The sequence below is a fragment of the Bison bison genome, unplaced genomic scaffold, assembly GCF_000754665.1.
Source record: "Bison bison bison isolate TAMUID 2011002044 unplaced genomic scaffold, Bison_UMD1.0 scf7180017864522, whole genome shotgun sequence".
Lineage (NCBI taxonomy): Eukaryota > Metazoa > Chordata > Mammalia > Artiodactyla > Bovidae > Bison > Bison bison.
In genome coordinates this window covers 3,029,618-3,054,223 of record NW_011495073.1, presented here as the reverse complement: position 1 = coordinate 3,054,223, position 24,606 = coordinate 3,029,618, and the positions used below count along the sequence as shown (strand labels likewise).

The following is a 24,606-nucleotide window of genomic DNA, read 5'->3' as shown; positions in this document are numbered from 1 at the left end:
GGAAAAAATAGAGAAGTTTCTCCAAAAAGTCAGAAGGAGACATGTAACCCTTTGAATTGTGGCATTTGCGTCTCTGTCTAGCCTTGAGCAGCCACAGGTGGCTCTCATCTGGATGGTGATGACACCAACCAGAACTGTCTTCTGAAGGTGGCCGGGTGGTTCTCTCCCTCACGTCATCATCTGGGCAGAAAGGCTGCTGAGGGTGTCTGCTTCCTCTCGGAGGATGGACGTCTCTCCTGTCCTCTGTCATTCTCCAGGAAATGTGAACATTATGCTGAGGACAATCAAAACATAAAAAGAAGAATGTTACCATTTATAAAGAATTATAATGATCTGTGTCAACTCTGGGTATCAGGGGTATTTCCTGGAATTCCATCTCCAGGCTTCTGGGGTTGGTCACCGATGCAAGGAGACTTGCAGTGTGTGTGTGTTCTGTTTCTGGTTGACCAGAAGGCTGGTTTATCCAGCTGATGCATCACTGGGCATATGGGCTACCTGACTGATGCCCAAGCCAAGGTGTGACCCTTCTCCTGCATCTCAGCAGAGCTGGGCTCCCACCCTGTTCTTCCAAGCCTGTGCCTTCTGTGAAAGCAATAAGTACAGTGTTTCATGTGTGGTTGTGTTTGTGAGTGTGTGTTTGTGCAGCTATGCACAGCATGCATGAACATGCACAGAAGTACCTCCCTAGAGACTGACAACTGCCAGCATCTTAAATAGAAAGAAATGTGACAAGGCCTAAAGATTATGATGGCTTTTGTATCTGTGTCCCCGACATTCTGGGGGAAATAGTGAAATAAATTTGTCAGTGACTCAGATCTGTGAACTAGCAAATTCACCAAACACCATAGAAACAAGAAAAACGTGTTGATTCACTCATTTCATAAAATGGACCAGCCAGTTTAAAAATTGCTCATGAAGCAGGAGAGAAAATGTAGCCCTATTGTGGACAGGGGTTACATGTGGAGTGAGGTTCGTATACAAACACAGGACTCCTGATGGAAGTGCCGTATGGGGAGGAACCGGCGACCTGGACTCAGCTGCCCATGACCCTGAAGAGCAGACGGTGCAGGGAGCTGCCTGGGACTGATGTTTGAGGGGAGGATAGTCCCCACCATGGTGTTCAGAACCCAGGCATGTGCGACCTTGCTGACAGCGACCTCATCATTAGAGAGGCGACAGGCCCTGGCCGCTCACCCTGACTCACAGAGGGTGGGGGAGGACCCCGGCCCTCGGGCTCAGGCGCAGCATGTGGGCTGTGGCGGCAGGTGGCGCCGGCTCGGTAAAGCAGGCTACAACCTGCACTGCTCTGATAGTGGGCCTGGCACAAGGGGAGTGAGGCTTGTCTCAGAGACTTGGAAAAGAGCCCAGAAATAGGGGCTGAGGAGTCTGCATTAAAGTCAGAAATGAGGGCTTGAGTATTTTCATGAGAAGAGATTTTTATCATATATATATTATTATATTATATGTCTTATAATATATTATGTGTGTGCATGCTAAGTCACTTCAGTCATGTCCAACTCTTTGTGACCCCATGGACTGTAGCCCACCAGGCTCCTCTGTCCATGGGATTCTCCAGGCAAGAATACTAGAGTGGGTTGCCATGCCCTCCTCCAGAGAATCTTCCTAACCCAGGGATCAAACCCATGTCTCTTATATCTCCTATATTGGCAGGCAGGTTCTTTATATATTATATATGTTATATTCTATTATTTATGTATTATATATTATATGTAATGTTATATATTATTTAACTATGTATTATTTGTATATCATATAATATAGTATAGTACATTGATATAATAAGTATAATTATTATATATAGTAATATATAATATATAGTGAAAAGTGAAAGTGTTAGTCACTCAGTCATATCCAGCTCTTTGCGACCCTATGGACTATAGCCTGACAGGCTCCTCTGTCCCTGGGATTCTCCAGGCAAGAATGCTGGAGTGGGTTGCCATTCCCTTCTCTAGGAGATCTTGCTGACCCAGGGATCGAACCTGGGTCTCCTGCATTGCAGACAGATTCTTTACTGTCTTGAGCCACCAGGGGATTCCCAAGGTGATAGTATATTTAAATTATATATATATTATGTCTGTGTGTGCGTATGTGTACATGTTTCCTCACACATGCACACACACCCAGATGCCCTGAAAAGCGGGTGGGTGCTGTTGGGTAGAGGCCACTGCAGTGCCGGGTCCCTGAGGACAGGGCCCTGTGGGCAGCCACCCCAGAGCCACCTCTGCTGGTTCTCTCACTCACTCACCCATAGGCCTCCGCAGGCTGTTCCTGGGGGCTTACTTGGGGAGCAGAGCCCAGGCAGCTGTGGGTCAAAACCAGAGAGCCTGGTTCGAGGTGGGCAGAGCTCCTGGGGAGGATGCTGTGCAGAGCAGGGGCATTGGGCGGGGAGCCTGAGAGGAGAGGCTGGGCAGAGCCTCCCGGGTGTCGGCATCATCTCTGTCTCAGAAGCCACTGTGTCTGGGAGAGAAGACAGTGGGGCAGTGGCAGTGGGGTTCCTGTGGGCAGGTCAGGCGGGTACCCCACCTTGGGAAGAGCACCCACACTTCTGCTTCAGGCTAGTGGAGTAGCCCCTTAGAATCCGGTTGGTGAAACAGATGCTGACAGGTGCCCACTGGGAGTCTGAGTTCTGAGAGAAGAAAAGGGGAAAGCAGTAACTCTCTTACTTTCCTCTGGGGCCCCCATTGCTCCAGCTGTGCCCTGTCCACCTGCCGCACGTGACCTGGGTAGTGAGAGGCAGCCAAGCCTGCCAGCCTGTAAACCCCAAAGTAAGATGGTCCCAGGGACTGCCTTAGGCTGCTGTCCAGAGAGACAGACTTCCCTCCCCTTCTGAGTACCTCCTGCTGTCAGGCCTGCATGGACATCCCTGGCCTGGACGATGGCCTGCTTGGCTGGTTTACTAGACAGATACCCCTGCTAGCTCCCCACATGGCACCCAGAAAGAGAACTGCCCTGCATGTCTCCTGGAATGACAAACAGCAGATCCACTTCCCAGTTTCCAGATGGGTTGTAGCGACCGTATTCTGTAACTGTTGTAGTATCTGCTTTTCCTCCTGGCTTGCTCACCTTGTGGTGAAAGGATTGGACAGAACCCGCCAAATCTCCTTTGACGTTTCCTCTCTGTTCCCTGCCTGGGATGAGGAAACCGGCATCTGATCCGAAGTCCCCTCTTCTAACCCTCTGGGCTGTTGCCACCTCCTGCAGCTCCCCTGCAGTCACCTTTCTCCTTCTCTTTTTTATTTCCAACGGGAATTAATGTCTTCAAGGGAGAGTGCAGAGTGGGTATGGGTCAGGAGAACTGCAGAATCTTGTCCCTAAAGGTTGGGTGCGCAGACAAGGGCAGGGTGCCCAGGCTGCAAGAGAAGGTCACAGGTGGCCTGATGGAACCTGTAGAGCTTTACAGGTGGACATCACAGGCAGCCTGACGGAACCTGCAGAGCTTTACAGGTGGACATCACAGGCGGCCTGATGGAACCTGCAGAGCTTTACAGGTGGACGTTACAGGTGATCCTGTAACGTGTGTGGCCTGAGGCCCTGTCTCCACGGCTGACACCCACTGGATCAGCTGTGTCTTCTGCAGGCAGTGGAGCCCCAGAGAGGGATCAGGGGTGGGTCACTGGTGCTTTGTTAATTAATAGTAAAGCTCCGGAATTTATGATTAATCTCCTTAAATCAGATGGAAGCTATTCGAGGTTCCCCTGGAAACGGCATTCGCTTCCTGAGATGCTTTTCCGAGGGTAAGTCTGAGGGGCAGAAATCATGTATAGTTGTTCCCAGTGGAGGTTTGTCACGCGTGGGAACCCCCACCATCCTTGGACTGGAGACCAGGAAAAATGTCCCGGGCTTATGCTCTAAGGCTGTGTCCTGAGAGAAAAGGAAAAACGAGCTACCTCTGCCCTGGGCAGTGTGCTCTGATGGTTCTGGGGAGGACTGTCCAGCAGTGGCTCCTAATCTTGCCTTCCAAAGCAGACGCCTAAGGGCCAGCGAGCCTGTGAAAGGATGCCCGGGGTCATGATGAGCTACAAAAATGCAAACCCAAACCAGAGTGAGGCACCGCTTCACGTCAAGAAGATGGCTATAATTTTTTATAAAAGGAAAATAACAGATAGCGAGTGTTGGCAAGGATGTGGAGGAATTGGAACCCCCTTTTACTGATAGTGGAAAAGATTATAAAACAGTGTAGCTGCTGGGGAGCATGAAGTATAGACACAGCACGTCTGCTCCGAGGGACCCACCAGAGTCGAGGACAGAGCTTCAAGCCAACACTGGGACACAGCTGTTCACAGTGGCTCAAATCCCCAAAGTCAAAAACAAGCCTTATGTCTGTCCCCAGGTGAATGGGTTGAACAGAATATGCACTCTCTGTGCGAAGGAGGATTATCCAGCCATGATGAGAAAGGATGCTCTGACCCAGGCTGAGACCAAAGGAAGCTTGAAATCTTCGCACAGAGTGAAAGAAGTCAGACCTGGAAACCACGTGTTGTTTGACTCCATTCATGTGAAGCAGCCAGGGAAGTCCACTGAGAGTCAGAAAGCAACCAGGTGGTCGCCACGGGCTGGGGAGATGGATGGGCAGTGGCTACTGAATGGACCAGGGTGTCCTTTTAGAGGGATGAACAGTTCTGGAATTGGATGGTGGTGTCTGGGCACCATCTGGAATGTTCTTCATGCTTCTGAACTGCACATTTTAAAGTGGTTAAAATGATAACTCTTATGTTATACATATTTTGACACTTAAAAAAAAAAATCAAATACCTACTCCCATCCTAGAGTGTATGCTGAAATTGATCTGGGGTGTGGCTGGCATCTCCCATCTTCAAAAGCTCCAGGGGTTGGGGTCCCAGTGTGCAGCCAAGTTTCAGAACCTGTTTCCCACCAGCCTGTATGGTTTCACACTGTGTGAATGTGATTCTGGAGGATCCGCTCTCTCTGCTTCAGTTTCTTGTGAAAGGGGGTTATGTGATTACCAATCTGGCGGAACGGTCCCGTGATCAGATGGGTTGGTGTGTGGGAGCTGAATGACCCCACTCATCCCTGCTGTTTCTGCTCCAGTCTGGGGTGGGGTCCCTTCCTTCCCCCACAGCCCTGATTCTCCCCACTCTCAGCCAGCGTCTGCTCAGACTCACTTCTGGAAGAGAGACCACCCTTCTCTGTTTGCCCAGGAAAGTCTGCAAAATGCTGTTGCTATGTTCTTTCTAACTGGACTTTTTCCTTGGACCCTTGCATAAGGGTCCCATCTTCAGTGGTGAATTTTAGGGTCAATCTTCTACAGAGTGAAGCCTGTGGTTAGCAAAGGATGAGGGATGTCTTTGCAAGTGAGAGGGGGGCGTTTGGACAGTGCCCTGAAGAACTGGTCTCCTCAGCCAACAGACGACTGAATCATACCCACACTTCCTGCTTCTTTAAAAAACGAAAACCCTACTAGTTTACTTGAAGATAAATTTGCTAGAAAAGACATTTTATCAAGTTGACTTCCTCCATCTAACGACTCAGTTATCTGCAGTTACAGAGCAGCCTTCCTGATTTGATAGGAGTGTTAGAAATCGTCTGGTTGCTTACAGGGAGAATCTTTCTCATTTTATTGAATAGTTTTGTTTCTATATGGAGAAGAGGCGTCTTTTTCCGTCAGCCCTGAGACCCAGCCAATACCAACCAGCTGCCAGATCCAGCCTGCGGTATTCAAGAAACACACATGAGACACTTGACATGCGAGGCTTGGTGAGAAATCCTTTAGAGAAATCCATGGATCTCAATACCTTTATTCATTTATCTCCACTGTGACCATGTAGGCAATCTTACTCCTGGTGAGTTTTAGTAAACAGAACTCTCAGGTGAGCATTCAAAGTCTGCTTCCTTGTAAATTGTAGGAAACTTCACACATTTGAAAGGGAAACCTTTATTATTAAGGTTTCATGGTTCATATGAATTAGAATCATCACTCCTACCTGCCAAAATTGTGCTTGGGTTTGCATCCATTGAAATCTCACATAGACCCACAGCAAGCCATCGCACACGCGCGCGCACACACACACACACACACCCTGTTGTGCGGGTCCGGGTATTTCCCTCAGGTCTCTGCCCGCCTCGTCCCCATGAGCCTAGCACTGAGTTACGCTCAGCTCTCTCCACTCAGCATCACACCACCTCACCCAGGGTTCCTCCTCCACACCCGCTGTGGAGCCTCCACACTGACCTGGGGTCCCAGCGTGCCCACCACCTTCCTGCAGCCAGGCACCTCTGACTTATACCGAGGCTGGTTTCCTTTTAATTCACAAGCTTTTCACAACTTTCTGGCTCTCTAAAATGGTCTTGGTGAAAGTGGTCAATTATGAGTAATCAGCGTATTCCAAGCATCCCCCGTGTTTGCTAAAAAGTTTTCAGGCTCAGAGTTCCAGAGTATTCAGTGTCTTCCCTGAGTTTAGTTGGAAGGCAGACACTACCAGCTGAATGTTTTGGGCATGTTGTAAGGAAAAATCCAATCAACAGAAGAAAGATCTCTGAAATTGTTCTGAAGCTTGAAACTGTCAGAGAGCTTCCATGACACAGTATTTTGTTGGCCAAATAGCTTATACAACTTATCTTCTAAAGCAATGCCATTTTTCAGGCATTCCCAGGAAGAACATGGCCCTAGAGAATGGCTATTTCCCACTCACATCACACGGTAGAAACTAGATTCCTAAGTTCTGTGTCTCTGCCCATCACGAGGATTCATTCTACGAAGCTGATGGGTTTCAGCCTCTTTGTTTGCCCTTTGCTCTGAACTGATGCCAGATTTCCAGGGCACAGGAAGACAGGGTACCCCCTGGCAGAGGGATTCAGCCAAGGGTGTGTCCTTCAGGAAGGCTGTGCTCTGAGGATAAGGAAAAACAAGCAGAGCATCCAGGGCAGCGCTGGCAGCCATGGGTGGGGAGCAGTGTTCCCTGCCTTCACATCAGAGCAGCTCTGATAGACCCGGGCTGCCCTGAGAGTGTGGGCAGGAGAGTGAGGTCTGCCACCTATCAGGCTCTGTCATGTGGCCCTGCCTTATATCCCTGCCAAAACCTGTATCCGAAGAAAGGATGATGTGGTAACAGGTCTGACTAACTTCTCTCCCACTGAATTTTTTGATAAAGAGAGAACGAAACAAGGAAGGAAGGAGGGAAGGAAGAGAGAAAGGAAAAAGAGAAGAGCAAAGCTATTGAAATCCTTTCAAAAGGGGACAGCATGGTGAACGGAGAGGAGGGATGCAGGATGCTTGGAACTGACCAGTTGAATCCCATTCCCCAGGAGCTCAGGCATCCTGAGGAGTTCAATTCATTTCCTTGGGCCTCAGCTTTTCTCCCCATTAAAACTCTAAAACCATGCCACCCTAAGAATATCTGGTCTAATTTAGAAGCATGTGATGCTGATAAAATCGTTGATGGCTATTTCAGATTGTACTTACTATAACCAAAATATTTTCCTCAATATTTAGGCCAAAACCTCTGTCTGAATGCCTCACCAACCATGTCAAAAGGTCTCCTTTATCATATGCTTGATTCTCGCAAGGTAGTCTTTTTTTGCCAGAATGAACAATTTTGAGAAATGGGAACAAATAACTCTTCATCCTTACTTCTTTATGAAACCATTTTTTAAAGTTTTTATTGAATTTGTGGCAATATTGCTTCTGTTTTATGTTTTGACTTTTTGGCTGCAAGGCATGTGAGATCTAAGCTCCTCCGGCAGGGATTGAACCCACACCCCCAGCATTGGAAAGTGAAGTCTTAACCACTGGACCACCAGGGAAGTCCCAGAAACAATTTAGACAGAAATGTTTCAAGTACAGCATTGCCCCATTTATCTCAGAAGCATATTCTAGTCAGAGTTCACAGCGCCCTTCCTGTTTCTAGGGACAGAGGCCCCCTTCAGCTGTGACATGGATGCCTGTAGAGTTGCCTGAGGCGGGTGACGTCAGCAACTGCAGTGGAGGATACAGTGGGGCCCACACAGATAGGGTGATGCTCAGCTTGGGCACTCTCAGTGTCCTGCCCAGTGGACTATGAGTAATGAGTACAGAGGAGAACCTGCTCTTTGCAGTCCCTGTGAACCCGAGAATCATTCCAGGGAGACCCAGCACTCCCAGAGCCTTCCTCAGCACCATAGGGAGCTGTCACGGCAGTGCTGGCCCCGTGGAGACCACTCTGCCTGCACGGATGGTCCCGATAGGTTAGGGGCAGAACTAATTCTTAAGGCCAAACCTACAGTCACCCACCCGCCCCTAGGAGCTCACAGCTTCTCAGGATGGCTGCTTGGAAAACCCTCAGGGTTTGTGCCTCTCCCCAGAGAGAAGCCAAGGGAGTTTGTGTCAGTGAAACAAATGTCGCTGGTGTGTCAGCAGAACAAAGGGTGTTGCAGTCATCACGTCGTCACATTACAGCCACCCAGATGTAAGGGAACTCGGGATGGAAACAGGATCCCCACCATTAAACCAGCAGACACTGCAGCCACCCACAAGGCAGACCCTGAGAAGACTCAGGATGACAAAACTCCACAGGAAGCTGGCTCCAGGTAGCTGAGGTAGATGTCCAAGGGATGATTTCAGTGAGCCAGACTCTTGCATCTTCCCATATAAAGAGAAGCGTGATGTCCGGTTCTCCTTAATTAACGGCAATCTTTTGATGTTTCGAGTTGCAAAAATCCCTATATATTCTGGCTCCTCCCACCTTAGCTCTTCTGAGCAGTCCGTCAGAGCTCTCAGAAGGGCTGTGTCCCAGGCTTAAGTCCTCAGTTTTGTCTACTGAATAAAACATAATTCTCAACTTTTCAGCTATGCATTTTTTTTCAGTTGAGTCATCCTGAGGACCCATGAGCTCCCAGGGGCGGGGGGTGGGGAAGGGGTGACTGTAGGTTTGGCCTTAAGAATTAGCTCTGCCCCTAACCTACTGAGACCATCACTGCAGGAACAGTGGTCTCCACGGTTGTTGTTCTGGCTGCAGTGACAGCAGAAGGAGATCAGGATTCACTAGAATTTAGAGTACATTTCAAACAAAAACAAATATACGTATTTAACTCAAAATTAGATATCTATGGCAAAATCAACAGATCCCAAAGCTGTTTCCCAATCCTCCACCTCCAGCTGTGCGTGTGAGATGGGATCAAATTATCATCTTAATTTTTTTTAGTATTTGTTCATGTATGTGGCTCCACCGAGTCTTAGTTGAGGCGTGTGGGATCTTCGATCTTCAGTGAAGGCACATAGGGTCTTCAGTTGCAGCTTGTGTAATTTTAGCTGTGGCATGCAGACTCTTAGTTTCAGCATGCAGGATCTAGCTCCCTGACCAAGGCCCCCTGACCTGGAAGCTGGGAATCTGAGCCACTGGGCCACCAGTGAAGTCCCATCTTATCATTTTATACTGAAGGTAATAAATCCGTAGGCTGTCAGTGGTGCTGTGAATTCATGGCATTAGTACTGTTTCCCATCTGACTAGCCCTCCAGTGACCGCAAAGGAGGTGTACACCCCACAGTCTGAAGTCCCACGAGTTCTGGGTCCTGAAGGTTGGTGTAAGGCAAATGCAGAGAAAAAGAAAGCAAGCTGGGCAGTCAGGCAAGAAAAGGGGAATTTATTAGAGGGAAAAGAGAGGGTGACTGGCCCTTAAGGAGAACCAGTGTCCTCCATTTCTGACAGGGTCTTTCTTATGCCCCACCAATGAAAAATTCTCTGAAGGGATGGTTAAATTTTAGCCTGTAGTTGAGTCCTGTGGTCACGGAGCCAGAGGTCTGGACCTCCTGGTGGAGATTGTAGCTGGTGGTCTCATAGCTTTGAGAAGGTAGGGCCAGTGAGAAAACAATGTCTTTTGGGCAGTTTGGTCAGTCTCAAGGATCACTGATTTTATTCTCTGTTTGCGAGGTCAACATAATGAGCCATCTTAACAATGAGACCCCATGTGGGCCCTGTCAGTAGGGTTTTCTTTATTCCCGTTTTCATTATACATTGCTCTTTCTTAATGATTTATTGGGCTTCCATCACAGGAGAAAAAAACTAAGAAAATCTGATGTGACTATGAAAGCCAGAACCTGTGAATTTTTCTGCCAACCTTTGTAGGAAGGTATGACTCACTCCCCTATGAGAAACGGATTTGATTTTTTTTTTTTAATGATATTGAACAGTTTGGACAGGAGCAGGAAATGAGATCCCTCCTGCAGGCAAGCTGTGGTCTGTTCCCCGTGAAACTTGGCCACTGCGCAGCAGGAGAAAACCCAACTGGAACAGGAGGCGTGGACCAGGCTGTCTAGACCCCAGGCTACATGGGCCACAGTGCGGTTTACCATCTTATTTTACACTGATATGAATTGGCCTCCCAAACGACATCCAGTACTTAGCAATGTTTCTATCCAAATTATTCTGTGGATTTTTTTTTTCTTTATTGTGTGCGCAAATTCCAGGAGTGGGGAAAGAAGGAAACGAGTTAAACCACAAATATCCTCTGGGCAGCCAAGATGTTTTGGCCGCCCCTGGATTGAAAATTGAGAAGCGTTGCTGTGTTTCAGCGATGAGAGGGCTCGGTGGACCGAGAACTAGGGGACACCGACACTGAGGGTGTGAAGCGTGGGCTGGGTTTGGGAGAGAGCTGTGTGTGCTCTGTAGAACAGAGTTGGCTAAAAGACCTGTGGTGTCGGAACTCAGCTCTGTTCCAGAGACATGGACACTGGGAAGCCCATCAGTGACGGGTGTCAGGACTGGAGACAGCCAGGATCGGTGGCCCTGGGCTCCAACTCTCTGCTGTCAAGGCCATCTCTCTGTGGCCCTGATGAGATCATTCTTACCAAAAATACTTATCAAAGGAGGGAAACCACATATATGGGACACATCTAACGTGACAGAAACACGCTGGGTGCTGACAGCAACTTTGAAGTGAGTGGAAGGTCCTTCGTTTTAAAGATGGAGCTGTTCCTGCTTGTGTGTGCAGGGTGGGCGCTGAGGCAGCCCCCCCACTTCAGGAAAGAGTTGACAGACTCAGAAGTCCCGGTGCTCTAAGGGCAGCAGGGTTACAGAGGAAGAGCCTGAAATAGATATAAAATAGATGCGCTGTGAAGTGCTTTTAACAGAGTGTCTGCACAGAGCCGGGAACATGCTTGGGGCACTGAAGGGACCAAAGTGAGTTCAAAGAGGCGCTGAGGCTTCTGCCAGGCAGGCATAGTTGTGGTGAGGACTGAAGCAAGAAGGACTGGCAGTGCCAGTGTAGACAGGGAAGAGGGAAGAAAAGCAATTAGGGTCAGGAATGCGAGGCGCCCTGTCACAAAGTCCATGTTTAAGGGATGCCAATGGGTCTGGGCACGCTCCAGAGATGCAGGCAGTGGATAGGGTTCTCTGCTGTGCTTCACAGGCCTTAACAAACCTCTACAGCATGAGTTTGTATCCTCTCGAATGGGGTGGGGGGCATGCGAGCGAGCCAGCCGTTCAGTGTAATGCATGCCCAGCTCCAGACTTGGGTCAGCCTAGCCCTTGCTCTGGTTTGCTTCATTTACCATCCAGACCCAGCATTGTTGAGTGCACTTAAGTTCTTTTGTCTTTTTCTGTGTTCACAGTTGCAATGGAGGTACGTGTAAGGTAGATGGAAGTATTTAAGAGTTCATTTTGCATTGGCTCATTTGCTTAGTAGGAGATTTCCCTGGTGGCTCAGCAGTAAGGAATCTGCCTGCAGTACAGAAGATGTGGGCTCAATCCCTGGGTCAAGAAGATCCCCTGGAGAAGGAAATGGCAACCCACTCCAGTATTCTTGCCTGGGAAATCCCATGGAGGAACCTGGCAGTCTACAGTCAATGGGGTCACTAAAAAGTCAGACGTGACTTAGCGACTGATTAGTACACATCTGACGTCTGCAAAACTCGAGGATTTGGGAGAAACAACTGACATTTTTTCTTTACATTTTTATGTGGGAGCCTGGGTTTAGTTTCCTGGGCGTAGGGCTCTTTCCTGTGGGTCCCTGACCTGCTATGGGGATTCTGCTTTTGATGATCAGTATGTTTGATAGCGTCTTGCAGGAAAGCATGAATTGGCATAAGAAGCAGGGATTCCACTTTCCTTTGATGTTAATATTTAAGTACAAGAAAATCTGAGTCTCAAAAATCTTCTCAGGAAACTGAATACTGATGTAATTGGCGGAACAGAATAGGCTGAGGGCACGTCTTACAGGGCTGCTATTGAGTGGTGAGTTTTCTTTCTATATTTATTTCAAATGTGGTGAGCTGATGGCTCACCCACAAGTTCCTGCTGTGAAATGTAAGGCAGATCTGCCCACCCACCCACTCCTGCTTGTGTGGACTCAAGGGCCCACCAGTTACCACGAGCTGCTGGGAGCCTGGGACTTGGCTATGACTGCAAAAAGGGAATGGCCACTGTCCTCATGGGGCTCACACTGCAACGGGGGAGAAAAAAAACCATACAAATGCATAATGACCGTAACAGCACATACTGGATGCTCACTTTGTGCCTTGAACTCTCTTAAGCCTCTTTCACCTATTGTAACCCATTTCGTTCTCACCATTTCTCTGGGATGGAGGTACTATTATTGACCTCAATTTTGCAGGAGATAAACTGAGGCAGAGAGAAGTTACGAAACCTCTCCAAGGTCACCCAGCTTATCAGTGGCAAAGTCACGAGTCCCGGCAGTGTGTCCCCTCATCTGCGGCCTGACCACTCCACTGGCCCTCAGTGTGCACCACGTGGAGTGGAGACGCTGGTTCTGGGTCCCCCTCATCTGCGGCCTGACCACTCCACACACTGGCCCTCAGTGTGCACCTCGTGGAGTGGAGACGCTGGTTCTGGGTCCCCTTCATCTGCAGCCTGACCACTCCACACACTGGCCCTCAGTGTGCACCGCGTGGAGTGGAGACACTGGTTCTGGGTCCCCTTCATCTGCAGCCTGACCACTCCACACACTGGCTCTCAGTGTGGACCGAATGGAGTGGAGACGCTGGTTCTGGGTCCCCCTCATCTGTGTACTGACCATTCCACACACTGGCCCTCAGTGTGCACCGCGTGGAGTGGAGACGCTGGTTCTGGGTCCCCTTCATCTGCGGCCTGACCACTCCACGAACTGGCCCTCAGTGTGCACCTCGTGGAGTGCAGACGCTGGTTCTGGGGAGGGTCAGGGCAGGACAGAGGGCATAGAAGGGTAAGGGATGGGCATCCATTTCGGTTTTAATTTGGAATTAGACTGCTAGTTATCTAAATGCTCTTCCCTGCACTAACACTTGCATTATTCCACTAAATAGAACCTAGGAGGAAGAACTGAAAAAAATACATATATATGCCTTTAGTCTGCTCCCTGGATATAGACGTTGCTCCTTGGGAGCAATTAACTAGGGTGTTAGGTTGAATTTGTTTTCAGTTAATTAGGGATCTGTCATGAAGTACTGCATTTGATGGTCACATGAAATATCTAGGGCAGGCTGTTTATACTGCCCTGTCAATTATTTGAAACTTCCCCAAATTAGGAGAAACCTAAGCCCCTTCCAGGCAGAGGGTGAGATGCTGCTCCAGACGGCCAAGATGCGCTGCTTCTGCGTTCCAGGAGAAACACACCTGTTGATCTGTTCCTTCCCCTTTTCAACTTCTAAGTACTCGGTCTGATGGCAGGTCACAAATTTAAGGAGGCAAATTCATCACTGTAGGTAGGTCGAGAGTTTTCCATGATTCTCGCTGGTAAGAATTCCTCATACAGATTTAAACAGTCTTGCTGTTTCCTTCACGATTAGCAAAATAAACCTCATACCAGGAACCTGTCCTGTAATGGGGTCTGTGGTCACTTTCCCTGGAGAGTGAAAATAGAAGGGTTTTGCTCTCAAACAAAGGTTTTGTGATTCAAACATTGTTTGTCTGTAAAAACGATGATGGAGAAGCTCTGGTGGGCGTTGGGTGTTCAGTTTTCATCTCTGAGCAGTCAAGCATCCAGAAGCATCTCAGAGTAATGCAGGTTTTCTATTTGTCTCTTCCTCCGACAGGGCTGTTTGACGACCCCGAACTCCCCGTGTGTGAATCCACGTTCTGTTATCCTGGGTCCATCCCTCTCTCTTGGCAACATCTCAGGGGTGTCGGTCAAGTCGGACCTGAAGAAGCGCCGGGCACCCCCTCCTCCAACCCTGCTCCGCGCAGGGCCACCTGTGCAAGACAAGACATCAGAAAAGGTAGGGAGAGGGCATCACGTGGACCAGCTAAATGAACCTGTGAGTTCTCTGGAAGGTCCCTGTGTGCAGTGTCATCCTTCAAGCTTGTGGCTCTAGCAACAAGATGGCTCAGGGTGAAAATGTAAGCTTTATTTAGAAGTCTAGGTGAGGTGCTACATTGCTTCAATTAGGGAAGATCAGAAACTATTTTTGTGCCTTCAGTTCTTAAAGGCTTAGACTTGTTGATTAACATTTATCATTAGCTTTGAAATTTAGAGCATGATTGCTTAATGAGAAAATTGCAAGCTCTGTAAGAAATCTGAAGTGTGTTTAAGATAGGAATGACACATAATATTAATGTAATATAGGTGCCCAAATAATCTACATTCACAGCAAAGCTGAGAAGGTGTTTGCATTAGAAATTGGTTTCTACATGACATAACATCTATTTAGGGAGGCCTTGTATCTGTGGAGCCTTCAGAGCAGAGTGACTTGGCACATGACTCTCTCGTGGTGACCGGCAGAGCCTGCATCCTCATAGCTGGCATCTTCCTCTGGGCTTCTTCCTTCATCTGCCTGATGATGTGCCTTGAAACACTATTTGAAATATCAGACCCTCCCTTTCCAGGGGCCAGGACATTATTTGACAAGTTTCCTGGCTTAAAGTGTGACATGGAAAAAGATTATTTGGATGGGGTGTGGGAAGAATGACACCCTGCTGTGGTCAGGATGGACAGTGTGCTCTGGGCTCTTCCAGAGTTGAGCTCCCTGGGCAGCAGCAGGTCTGCTCCACACAGACTCTGAGATACAGGCTGGTCAGCAGTGTAAAGAGAAGGGCGAGTGATTCCTCATTGAGCTGAGATGGTTCCCGGCACTGCCCCGTGAATGGGGATATTTACATGGAGCCCCTTTAAGCCCAGCTCTCCTCCAGCAGGAGCTGACTCTCTTCACGCTTTCCTCCTACTCAGTGGTGTCACTTGGCTGACCCATGCCTGTTCATCTCATCCTTGGCATCACACCCTGCGAGTCTTGAGGTCCAGGTTCTTTGGGGCTTATTCATAAACTGACTTTACTGTATCGTGGTTAGCAGTCATGTAAGTGGCTCTGTGGCAGTGTCATGACTTCTCACTTCCTTTCCTTCCTGGCCTGGTTACCTGTCTGTCTGTGTATCCATCTGTCTACTCATTGGTCACCTCTCTCAGTCCCTCCAGGGGTGTTCTTTATACTTGATCTCAGGGACGCCTGGTGCCCATCTACTCGCTTTTCTAGCCACAGCCCTTGAAATTTGTCTGAAAAGCCTGTAACGCAGTGCATTTTAGATGAAGTGTTTTGATTTGTGATCAAACTGGGATCCACTGGAGGAGGGAATGGCAAACCATCCCAGTATATTTGCTGTGAGAACTTCATGAGTTGTATAAAAGGCCCAAAAGATGAGTCCCCCAGATGTCCAATATGCTACTGGGGAAGGTTGGAGGAGAATTACCAATAGCCCCAGAATGAATGGCTGGGCCAAAGCGGATACTATGCTCAGTTATGGATATGTCTGGTGATGAAAGTAAAATCTGATGCTGCAAAGAACATATTGCATAGGAACCTGGAATGTTAGGTCCACGAATTAAGGAAAATTGGATGTGGTCAAGCAGCAGATGGTAAGAATAATCATCGACATTTTAGGAATCAGTGAACTAAAATGAACGGGAATGGGCAAATTTAATTCATATGACTATTTTATATACTATTGTGGGCAAGAATCCCATAGAAGAAATAGAGTAGCCCTTATAATCAGCAAAAGAGTCTGAAATACAGTACTTGGGTGCAACGTCAAAAATGCCAGAATGATCTCGGTTCGTTTCCAAGGCAAGCCATTCAACATCACAGTAATCCAAGTCTATGCCCCTTGGATGTGAAGAAGCTGAGGTTTATTAGTTCTATGAAGACCTAGAAGACCTCCTAGAACTAACACCTAAATCAGATGTTCCATTCATCATCAGGGATTGGAATCCAAAAGGAGGAAGTCAAGATATACCTGGAGTAACAGGCAAGAACGGAACAAAATGAAGCAGGGCAAAGGTTAACTGAATTCTGCCAAGAGAATGCTCTAGTGATAGCAAATACCCCTTTTCAACAACACAGGAGACGACTTTACACATGGACATCACCAAATGGTCAATATCAAGATCAAATTGATTATATTCTTTGTACCTGAAGATGGAAAAGCTGTATCAAGTCAGCAAAAGCAAGATCCGGAGCCTACCCGGAGCACAGACCATCAGTTTCTCATAGCAAAATCCAGGCTTAAACTAGAGAAAACCGGGAAAAACAATAGGCCAGCCAGGTGTGACTTAAATCCCGTATGAATCCGCAGTAGCGGTAATGAATACATTCAAGGGACGAGATCCAGTTAACAGTGTGCCTAAAGAACTATGGACAAAGGTCTGTAATATTGTACAGAAGGTGGCGAGCAAAACCATTCTGAAGAAAAAGAAAAGCAACAGTCAAAGTGGCTATCTGAGGAGGCTTTACAAATAGCAGAAGAACAAAGAGAAGTGGAAAGCAAGGAGAGAGGGAGAAGCATCTCCAGTTAAATGCAGAGTTGCAAAGGTCGCTAGGAGAGACAGGAAGGCCTTCTTTGACGAGCAGTGCTTAATAATAGAAGGAAACAGCAAACAGGGAAAGACTGGAGATCTCTTGAGGAGCATTGCGAACATCATGGAAGCGTTCTGCCCAAAGATGGGCACAATAAAGGATAAAAATGGTAGAGATCCAGTAGATACTGAAGAGATCAAGAAGAGATGGAAAGAATACATGGAAGAACTGTACAAAAAAGATCTTAATGAACCGGATTACTACAATAGTATAGTTAGTCCCCCAGAGCCAGACATTCTGGAGTGCTAAGTGGGCCTTAAGAAGCACTGCTGTTAATAAATCTAGTGGATGTGATGAAATTCTGAATTTAAGAATTCAGATTCTTAAAGGATGATGCCATCAAGGTTTTGCATTCATTATGTCAGTCAATCTGGAAGACCCAGCCATAGCCACCGGACTGGAAAAGGTCAATCCTCATCCCAATACCCAAGAAGGGTAGTACCAAAGAATGTGCTACCTATCAGACAATTGCATTCATCTCCCATGCTAGTAGGGCTTCCCGTGCTAGTAAGGCCATGCTTAAAATCTCGCATGCTAGGCTTCAGCATTCTGTGAACCAGGAATTTCCAGGTCTCCAAGCTGGGTTTAGAGAAGGAAGAAGAGCTAGAGATCAAATTGAAAACATCTGCTGGATTATAGAGGAAGCAATTCCAGAAAAAAAACAGCAATGCCAACAAAGGCCCATCTAGTCCAGGCTGTGGTTTTTCCAGTGGTCATGTGTGGATGTGAGAGCTGGGCCGTAAAGGAAGCTGAGCGCTGGAGAATTGATGCTTTTGGACTGTGGTGCTGGAGAAGACTCTTGAGAGTCCCTTGGACTGCAAGGAGATCAAACCTGTCCACCCAAAAGGAAATCAATCCTGAACATTCATTGGAAGGACTTATGTTGAAGCTGAGGCTCCAATACTTTGGCCACCTAATGCAAAAAACTGACTGTTAGAAAAGACCCTGATGCTGGGAAAGATGGAGAGCAGAAGGAAAAGAGGGTGTTAGAGGATGAGATGGCTGGATGGAAACCCTTAGGTTTTCATATTTTTAAACACTTTTTTCTTATCAATAAGTTCATTTTTACAGTAGGACCTTATTGTTTATCTGTCCTATATATCCTAGCTTATATTTGCTAATCCCAACTCCCAATCCTTCCCTTCCCCAGCCCCTCCGCCCTGGGAACCACACATCTGTTCTCCATGTCTGTGAATCCGATTCTGCTTCGTAGCTGTGTTCATTTGTGCTATATTTTAGATTCTACATAAAAGTGATGTCCTATGGTGTTCTTTCTCTGTCTGACTTCCTTCTCTCAGTATGACACTCTCTAGACCCATCATGTTGCTGCAGATGGCACTATCTCACTCTTTATGGCTGATAGTATTCCACTGTGTGTGTGTACCACATCATCTTTATCCATTCATCATTATGGACATTTAGGTTGTTTCCATGCCTTGGCTATTGTAAACAGTGCTCCAAAACTTTGGGGTGCGTGTATTTTTTAATATAGTTTTCTCTGGATCTGCACCCCAGATGGGGATGGCTAGATAATATGCAAACTCTACGTTTAGTTTCTTAAGGAACCTCCATGCCGTTCTCCATAGTGTCTGCACCAACTTAAATTCCTGCCAACAGTGTAAGAGGGCTCCCTTTTCTCCACACCCTTTCCAGTATTTATTGTTGCTAGACTTTTTGATGGTGGCTCTTCTGACTGGTGTGAGGTGATGCCTCATTGCAGTTTGGATTTGCATTTCTCTACTAATTAGCAATGTTGAGCATCTTTTCATGTACATCTCATCTTTGGAGAAATGTCTATTTAGGTCTTCTGCCCATTTTTCAATTGGGTTATTTGTCTTTTTTTTTACTGAATTGTAGGAGCTGTTTATGTATTTTGGAAATTAACCCCTTGCTGGTTGCATCATTTGCAAATATTTTCTCCCAGTCCATAGATTGTTTTTTCATTTTGTTTATGGTTTCCTTAGCTATGCGGCCTCAACATTTTTTTAAAAATTTATTCCATCCAGAGAAGGTGTTATGTTTTTCAGATTTTAATGTACTTATACAGAGTGGATAAAGTCGACCTGAGTGGGAAAATGTGTATGAAGTAGAGAATCAGGAATTCTGAATGAAAAATAAATAGTACTTGTATACCCTACAGGATGAATAGAGCTCCCTCTGAGGCAATAAAAGCTTTTTTTTTTTTTTTTTTTAACTGAAATCTGTTTTATTTGGCCCAGAATGAGTGGAGAAATTGGCTCACAGCAGCCATCTCCTTTTTTAAGTATGTGAGTGGCATATGGATTCAATTTAAGCATTTGCTATGAACAGGCTTCTTTTTTTTTTTTTTTTTTAAATGAAAAGATTTTGTTATTTACTAATTTCTGGGAAAGGAACCCAAAAATGTATTGTCATCTTTGGGGAAGAACGTCAATTCCTTCTTCCTGAACTTCCTTCCATATAAAGATAAGATGTTTATTTGGAAAGCCTTATTTATGTGCAACTGCTACTAACATGAATATCCTGAATCAGGAGGAAAGGATTATTTTCAAGGACATGACTAGTTTATAGGAAAATGGAAACCCTTAGGTTTTCATATTTTTAAACACTTTTTTCTTGTCAAGTAGTAAAAGACACTTACTCCTTGGAAGAACAGTTATGACCAACCTAGATAGCATATTCAAAAGCAGAGACATTACTTTGCCAACAAAGGTCCGTCTAGTCAAGGCTATGGTTTTTCCTGTGGTCATGTATGGATGTGAGAGTTGGACTGTGAAGAAAGCTGAGCACCAAAGAATTGATGCTTTTGAACTGTGGTGTTGGAGAAGACTCTTGAGAGTCCCTTGGACTGCAAGGAGATCCAACCAGTCCATTCTGAAGGAGATCAGCCCTGGGATTTCTTTGGAAGGAATGATGCTAAAGCTGAAACTCCAGTATTTTGGCCACCTCATGCGAAGAGTTGACTCATTGGAAAAGACTCTGATGCTGGGAGGGATTAGGGGCAGGAGGAGAAGGGGACGACAGAGGATGAGATGGCTGGGTGGCATCACTGACTCAATGGACGTGAGTCTGAGTGAACTCCGGGAGTTGGTGATGTACAGGGAGGTCTGGCGTGCTGCGATTCATGGGGTCGCAAAGAGTCGGACACAACTGAGTGACTGAACTGAACTGAACTGAGTATTAAACATTCAGTACAGTCACCTCTTCCTATCTGTGGGTTCCCCATCCTCAGATTCAACCAATTGTGGATCCAAAAAAAAAAAAAAATCCAGAAACTTTCACAAAGCAAAGTTTCCATTTGCTGGCAACTGTTTGTGTAGCATTTACATTGTATTATTATGTCATCTAAAGATCCCCCGAAGGAGGGCATGACAACCCACTCCAGTGTTCTTGCCTGGGAAATCCCATGGACAGGGAAGCCTGATGGGCTACAGTCCATGGGTTGCAAAGAGTCAGACATGAATGAATGACTAACACTCATCTAGAGGTGACATCTAGAGATGATTTAAGTACACAGGGGGATGTGCACAAGTTATATGCATATACTTCAGACTTCAGCCCCTGAGCATTTTGGTGTCTGAGAGGGTCCTCGAGTCCATCCTCCATGGAGACTGGGGGGCAATGTATTGACTTATTTGGATCTTAAAGGCAAAGTACTTTTAGCCATCTTCCAGGTCAATTGAAACTTTAAAAAATGTAATGTTTGTCATAGAAATTGTTATCCCATTATACATTCATGATTTGAGTCTTTGTTTTTTCTAAAAGTACTTTTCAAGAATGTTTTCCCAGAGGTGTTTGAGCCAGTGAGAGAAATGCATGGTGTCCTTGTCCAAGCCAGTCAGCAGAAAGATCAGGGAGATGGGTGAAGCCCTGTGTCATTTGCAGAAGGAAGTGGAACTGCTCACTGCCTCAGATCTTTACCTCTCGTCTCAGTGCCTTGAGTGAAGTTTTCATTGTTCAGGATGTTCAGACAGGAATGATATACCTTAGGGCACCCCATGCCAAGTCAGTATTTTTCAAGTTTGAGTGAGCCTCAGAATCACCCCAAAAGGGCTTGTGAAAACATGTTTACCTTGGTTCCACCTTGAGGGTTTCTGATTCAGTAGTTCTGGGGTGGGGCCTGAGAATTCAAGGTTCACCAGGTTCCCAGGTGAACCCCACTTTGAGAACCAATACTGCATAGACCTCTCCCTTCCCCACCTGTCTGCCCAATCAGATGTGAGAGCAGTGTTTCTACTCAATAGAAGTATTTTTTTAAACAGATCTGGAGAGAGTCTTCCATTGAAATATTACTATCATCCTGCACCATTAGCTGAGGCCTAAAGTAATTTATGAATTGGGCAAAAAGTTTGTTCAGGTTTTTCCATAACATCGTGCAGAAAACTCTGAATGAACTTTTTGGCCAAGCCAATGTGCGGCGACATGAGCAGGTCCCACTTCTTCTCACTGGGATCCAGGAAGGTTCACTTGAATCAACAGAGGAACAACTTGTTCTGGGTGGGATCTTTCTCTCTCTTCCATGTGTGAGGTCTAAACTATCCTCCCCGCACCTCACTCCAGGCTGGTGTGACCCCTTGCCCTGCCCCTTTTCCAGGGGCCGGCATTCCTGCCTGCTAGTCTGTGTTTGAGACAGAGCAAGTCTTAGAGGCTGACCAAGGCGACTTGCCTTCCTATGCAGATATTTCTACCCTGAGGCTGCCCTGGGATCAGTATGGGCTCAGATCGTGGATGGGGAACACAGGTACCTGGGTGGATATCCTTCCGCTCACTCGCTGGTCCTCGGTTTCCTCCTCTGCAAAATGAAAGAAGGAAAAGTGAAAGTGAAGTCGTGTCCGACTCTTTGTGACCCCATGGACTGTAGCCTACCAGGCATCTCCGTCCATGGAATTTTCCAGGCAAGAATACTGGAGTGGGTTGCCATTTCCTTCTCCAGGAGATCTTCCTGACCCAGGGATTGAACCTGGGTCTCCCTCCTTGTGAGCAGACGCTTTACCCTCTGAGCCACCAGGAAAGTACTGCAAAATGGGAATGATCTGAACAGCCACCCCAGGCACGCAGAGAAGAGGTCAGAGCAAGGACCCTGGAGCTGCTTCCTGGATTCAGATCCCAGCAGCTCTGTCATTGCTGGGAACGTGACCTTGGCAGCTTACTCCACTTTTGAGCCTTGTTTTCTTAGGTGTGCAGACTGCTCCGCAGAATGGAGGTGAGAGCTGGACCCAGCACCCTGGGGAGTGGAGGAGCCAGAGGGTCTGGACAGCCCCCCCTCCCCAAAAGTTTGCCTTAACCAAGTGGCAGATTGTATTTAAAAATCAAACTTTATTGCTAGAGATATCAATTGCGAAAAGGGGCCAAGCCCCTGAGGCAGGCTTACTCTGTTAAAGGATGCCTCCTTATCTGGGTGGCATTTTCCCCTCTGGGCACAAACCTGATATACCCCATTTATTAGCTCACACCTTCGAGGGCTGCAGAGGGAACACTTGTCATCCCTTGGGAGCCCCTGCTTGAGAAGAAGAGACTAGTACAGAGTTGTGCTTCTTACTCAGGTGACTCAATTCACCTATTAAAGCAAGAAACAACCCCATGAGCCACAGTGGTCCACATCTCATTTGTGTGACCCCTGGTGGTTTAATGAGAGCTTTATTTCACTTTTAACCTCTGTCCATTGATTAAAAGTAGTAACTTGTAGAAGTCTGCTAAAACAGTGCTGTGTCTAATTTTAGCGGTCATCATCTACAAACGTGGAATAAACAGCTAGCCATTAATTTATGCAGCCAATATCCAGTTATTATACACCTGCTTTTATGATAATTACAACTGTGAATCTTTTTATAAGTGGAAGTAATTCAAAAAATATTTTGGTTATTCAAGCTTTCTTGCTTCCTATATTATTTGAATTATGGCATTCATTATGCTCAGCTCCATATAATCCAACATGACAGTGTGTTTGTACATTATCTCCAGTTTATTGCCTTGAGATGAAAATAACTTGTGATGTTAACTATTAAGCTGAGAGATGAGGGAGACTTGTGTTATGATTGGTTATTAGTATAACCCAAGATGGAACTTTCTATGAAATATATGCCTGTGTATTCAATAAATATTTTTGAACAGCTGCCTTGTGCATGGCCCTGCACTTGGAAACATGAATTGATATTCATTACTGTAATATCTCAGTCTAATGTACACTGAAGAACATAGTAGTTGGTGTAAAAAAAAAATACGATATTTGCAAATGTTGGGAATTTAATGGAAATAGCTACATTTTCTGGATCTGGTAATTAGAATGTTATAGGAAGTCATAAAATTCTGCTGGCTAGACTCCCAAAGACACATTTCATCAAGAGCTGGGGTATTCGCCTGGCTGCGGTCAAGGTGTGCTTCCATTGCAGTGGCTCTGCTCCGGCGGGTGTGGTCCTGACTCGCTCTGCTTCCCGGGCCAGAGCAGCGGGAAGGCCTGCGGCTGCCCTGATGGCCCTGGTTCCGGGCAATCTACGGGCAGCAGGGGCATGGCCCTGGGAGGTCAGGCCACACAGCCAGCGGTCCCAGGTCCAGTCTCCTTTCCTGTTAGGACTGATGGTTTTTGCCTAGTGGAATGAGCATCCAGAAGATGCTGAGGCCCAAGTGATGCTTGCCTTGAAGTCATTGCTTGTCACCCTTCTGGCCTCCGCCTGTGAAGGCCCCTCTGTTTCCTATCACACAGCTCATGGCGGCGGTTCATTTGTTTCTGGAGAAGTGGATGATATTTGGTGACATTTTAGAAGTTATTTTTTGTAATAACTGAAGACCTTTGACTACAGCTGGCATGTCAGCAGCACCTCACACGTGCAGGGCTTGGCGGATGAGCTTCCTGCAGTGCTGGGCTGAAAAGGGAGGGAGGTGAATGGGGAGGGGCTCAGCAGAGAGGAGTGGTCCCTCAATTTGCCTTGTGCATCAGACGAGGCTCAGAAAGGGAGAGGCCCAGAAAGGGATGATGGGGACGAGGTCTCAGATCCACAGGCCGTCTCCTGCGTACACTTTCCATCCCACTTATCCATGAGTCCTGATCCAAATCCTGCCCTGCTCCAGCCCCCTTACTCTCAGCGCTCTGGTCCAGGCTCTCCTGAGTCCCAGGGAGGATTCCCGTTGCCATGGCCACCTCACTGGTCCCTGCATCTGCCCACCCTTCCCCGCTGGACTGCTCTCCACACCACTGCTAGGGCCACACTCGTCACAACAGGAGGAGGATCGTTCGTGACTTTTCTTAAGGCCTCTGACGGCTTCATCTCGGCCTGAGTCCCAGTGCTCCGGGCGGGTCACCGCCAGTGTCCCCAGCCCTCCGGCCTCCCCCTCCGTCTCCAGCAGGCCCTCCCGTTCTCGCTGCCCCCACCCTGTCCGGTGTCCCCACCAGGCGCATCTCTGGGGCCCTTGCCCCATGTCACTCTCTGTGTCCTTCCCCTGTTCCGTTTGTCTTGTAGCCACTAATGTGTCAGCCCTGGAAGGAGGTTTTATTTCTTTATTCACTGACCTGTCTCCAACGTCTCACACCAAGCCATTCCATCAGTAAATGTTTACATTAACTGTGTCATACATGCATCACTCATGTATCAGCTGCCTATCGATGGGCCCTCTCTAAGTGAAAAGCACTGATTTCAGAACGTATATGCAGTTGGCTAAAGGATTGCTTTGCTCCAGAAGCCCGTTGAGAAAGGGCAGCTCCTCCGGACCACGCCTGCAGTGCCGAGCTGGAAATGGCCTTGCACGGTCTGCTGTGGACCCGAGCAGGCGCAGGGACGGCGGGGGTGGGGGCGGGGCCGAGTAGCGAGCAGGTGGGTGGCTGGGGCCAGAGCACAAGCCTGCTG

General features: G+C 47.3%; 1 protein-coding gene across 1 annotated transcript in view; it reads left to right on the top strand.

The window, feature by feature from the left end:
- The window catches only part of COBL (cordon-bleu WH2 repeat protein), a gene marked incomplete at its 5' end in the record, with an annotated part of 282,023 nt that overhangs the window by 138,634 nt on the left and 118,783 nt on the right, over positions 1–24,606 (top strand). The window contains 1 exon segment of the mRNA XM_010831056.1: positions 13,982–14,164. Within this exon segment, the coding sequence (XP_010829358.1) occupies positions 13,982–14,164 (183 nt within the window).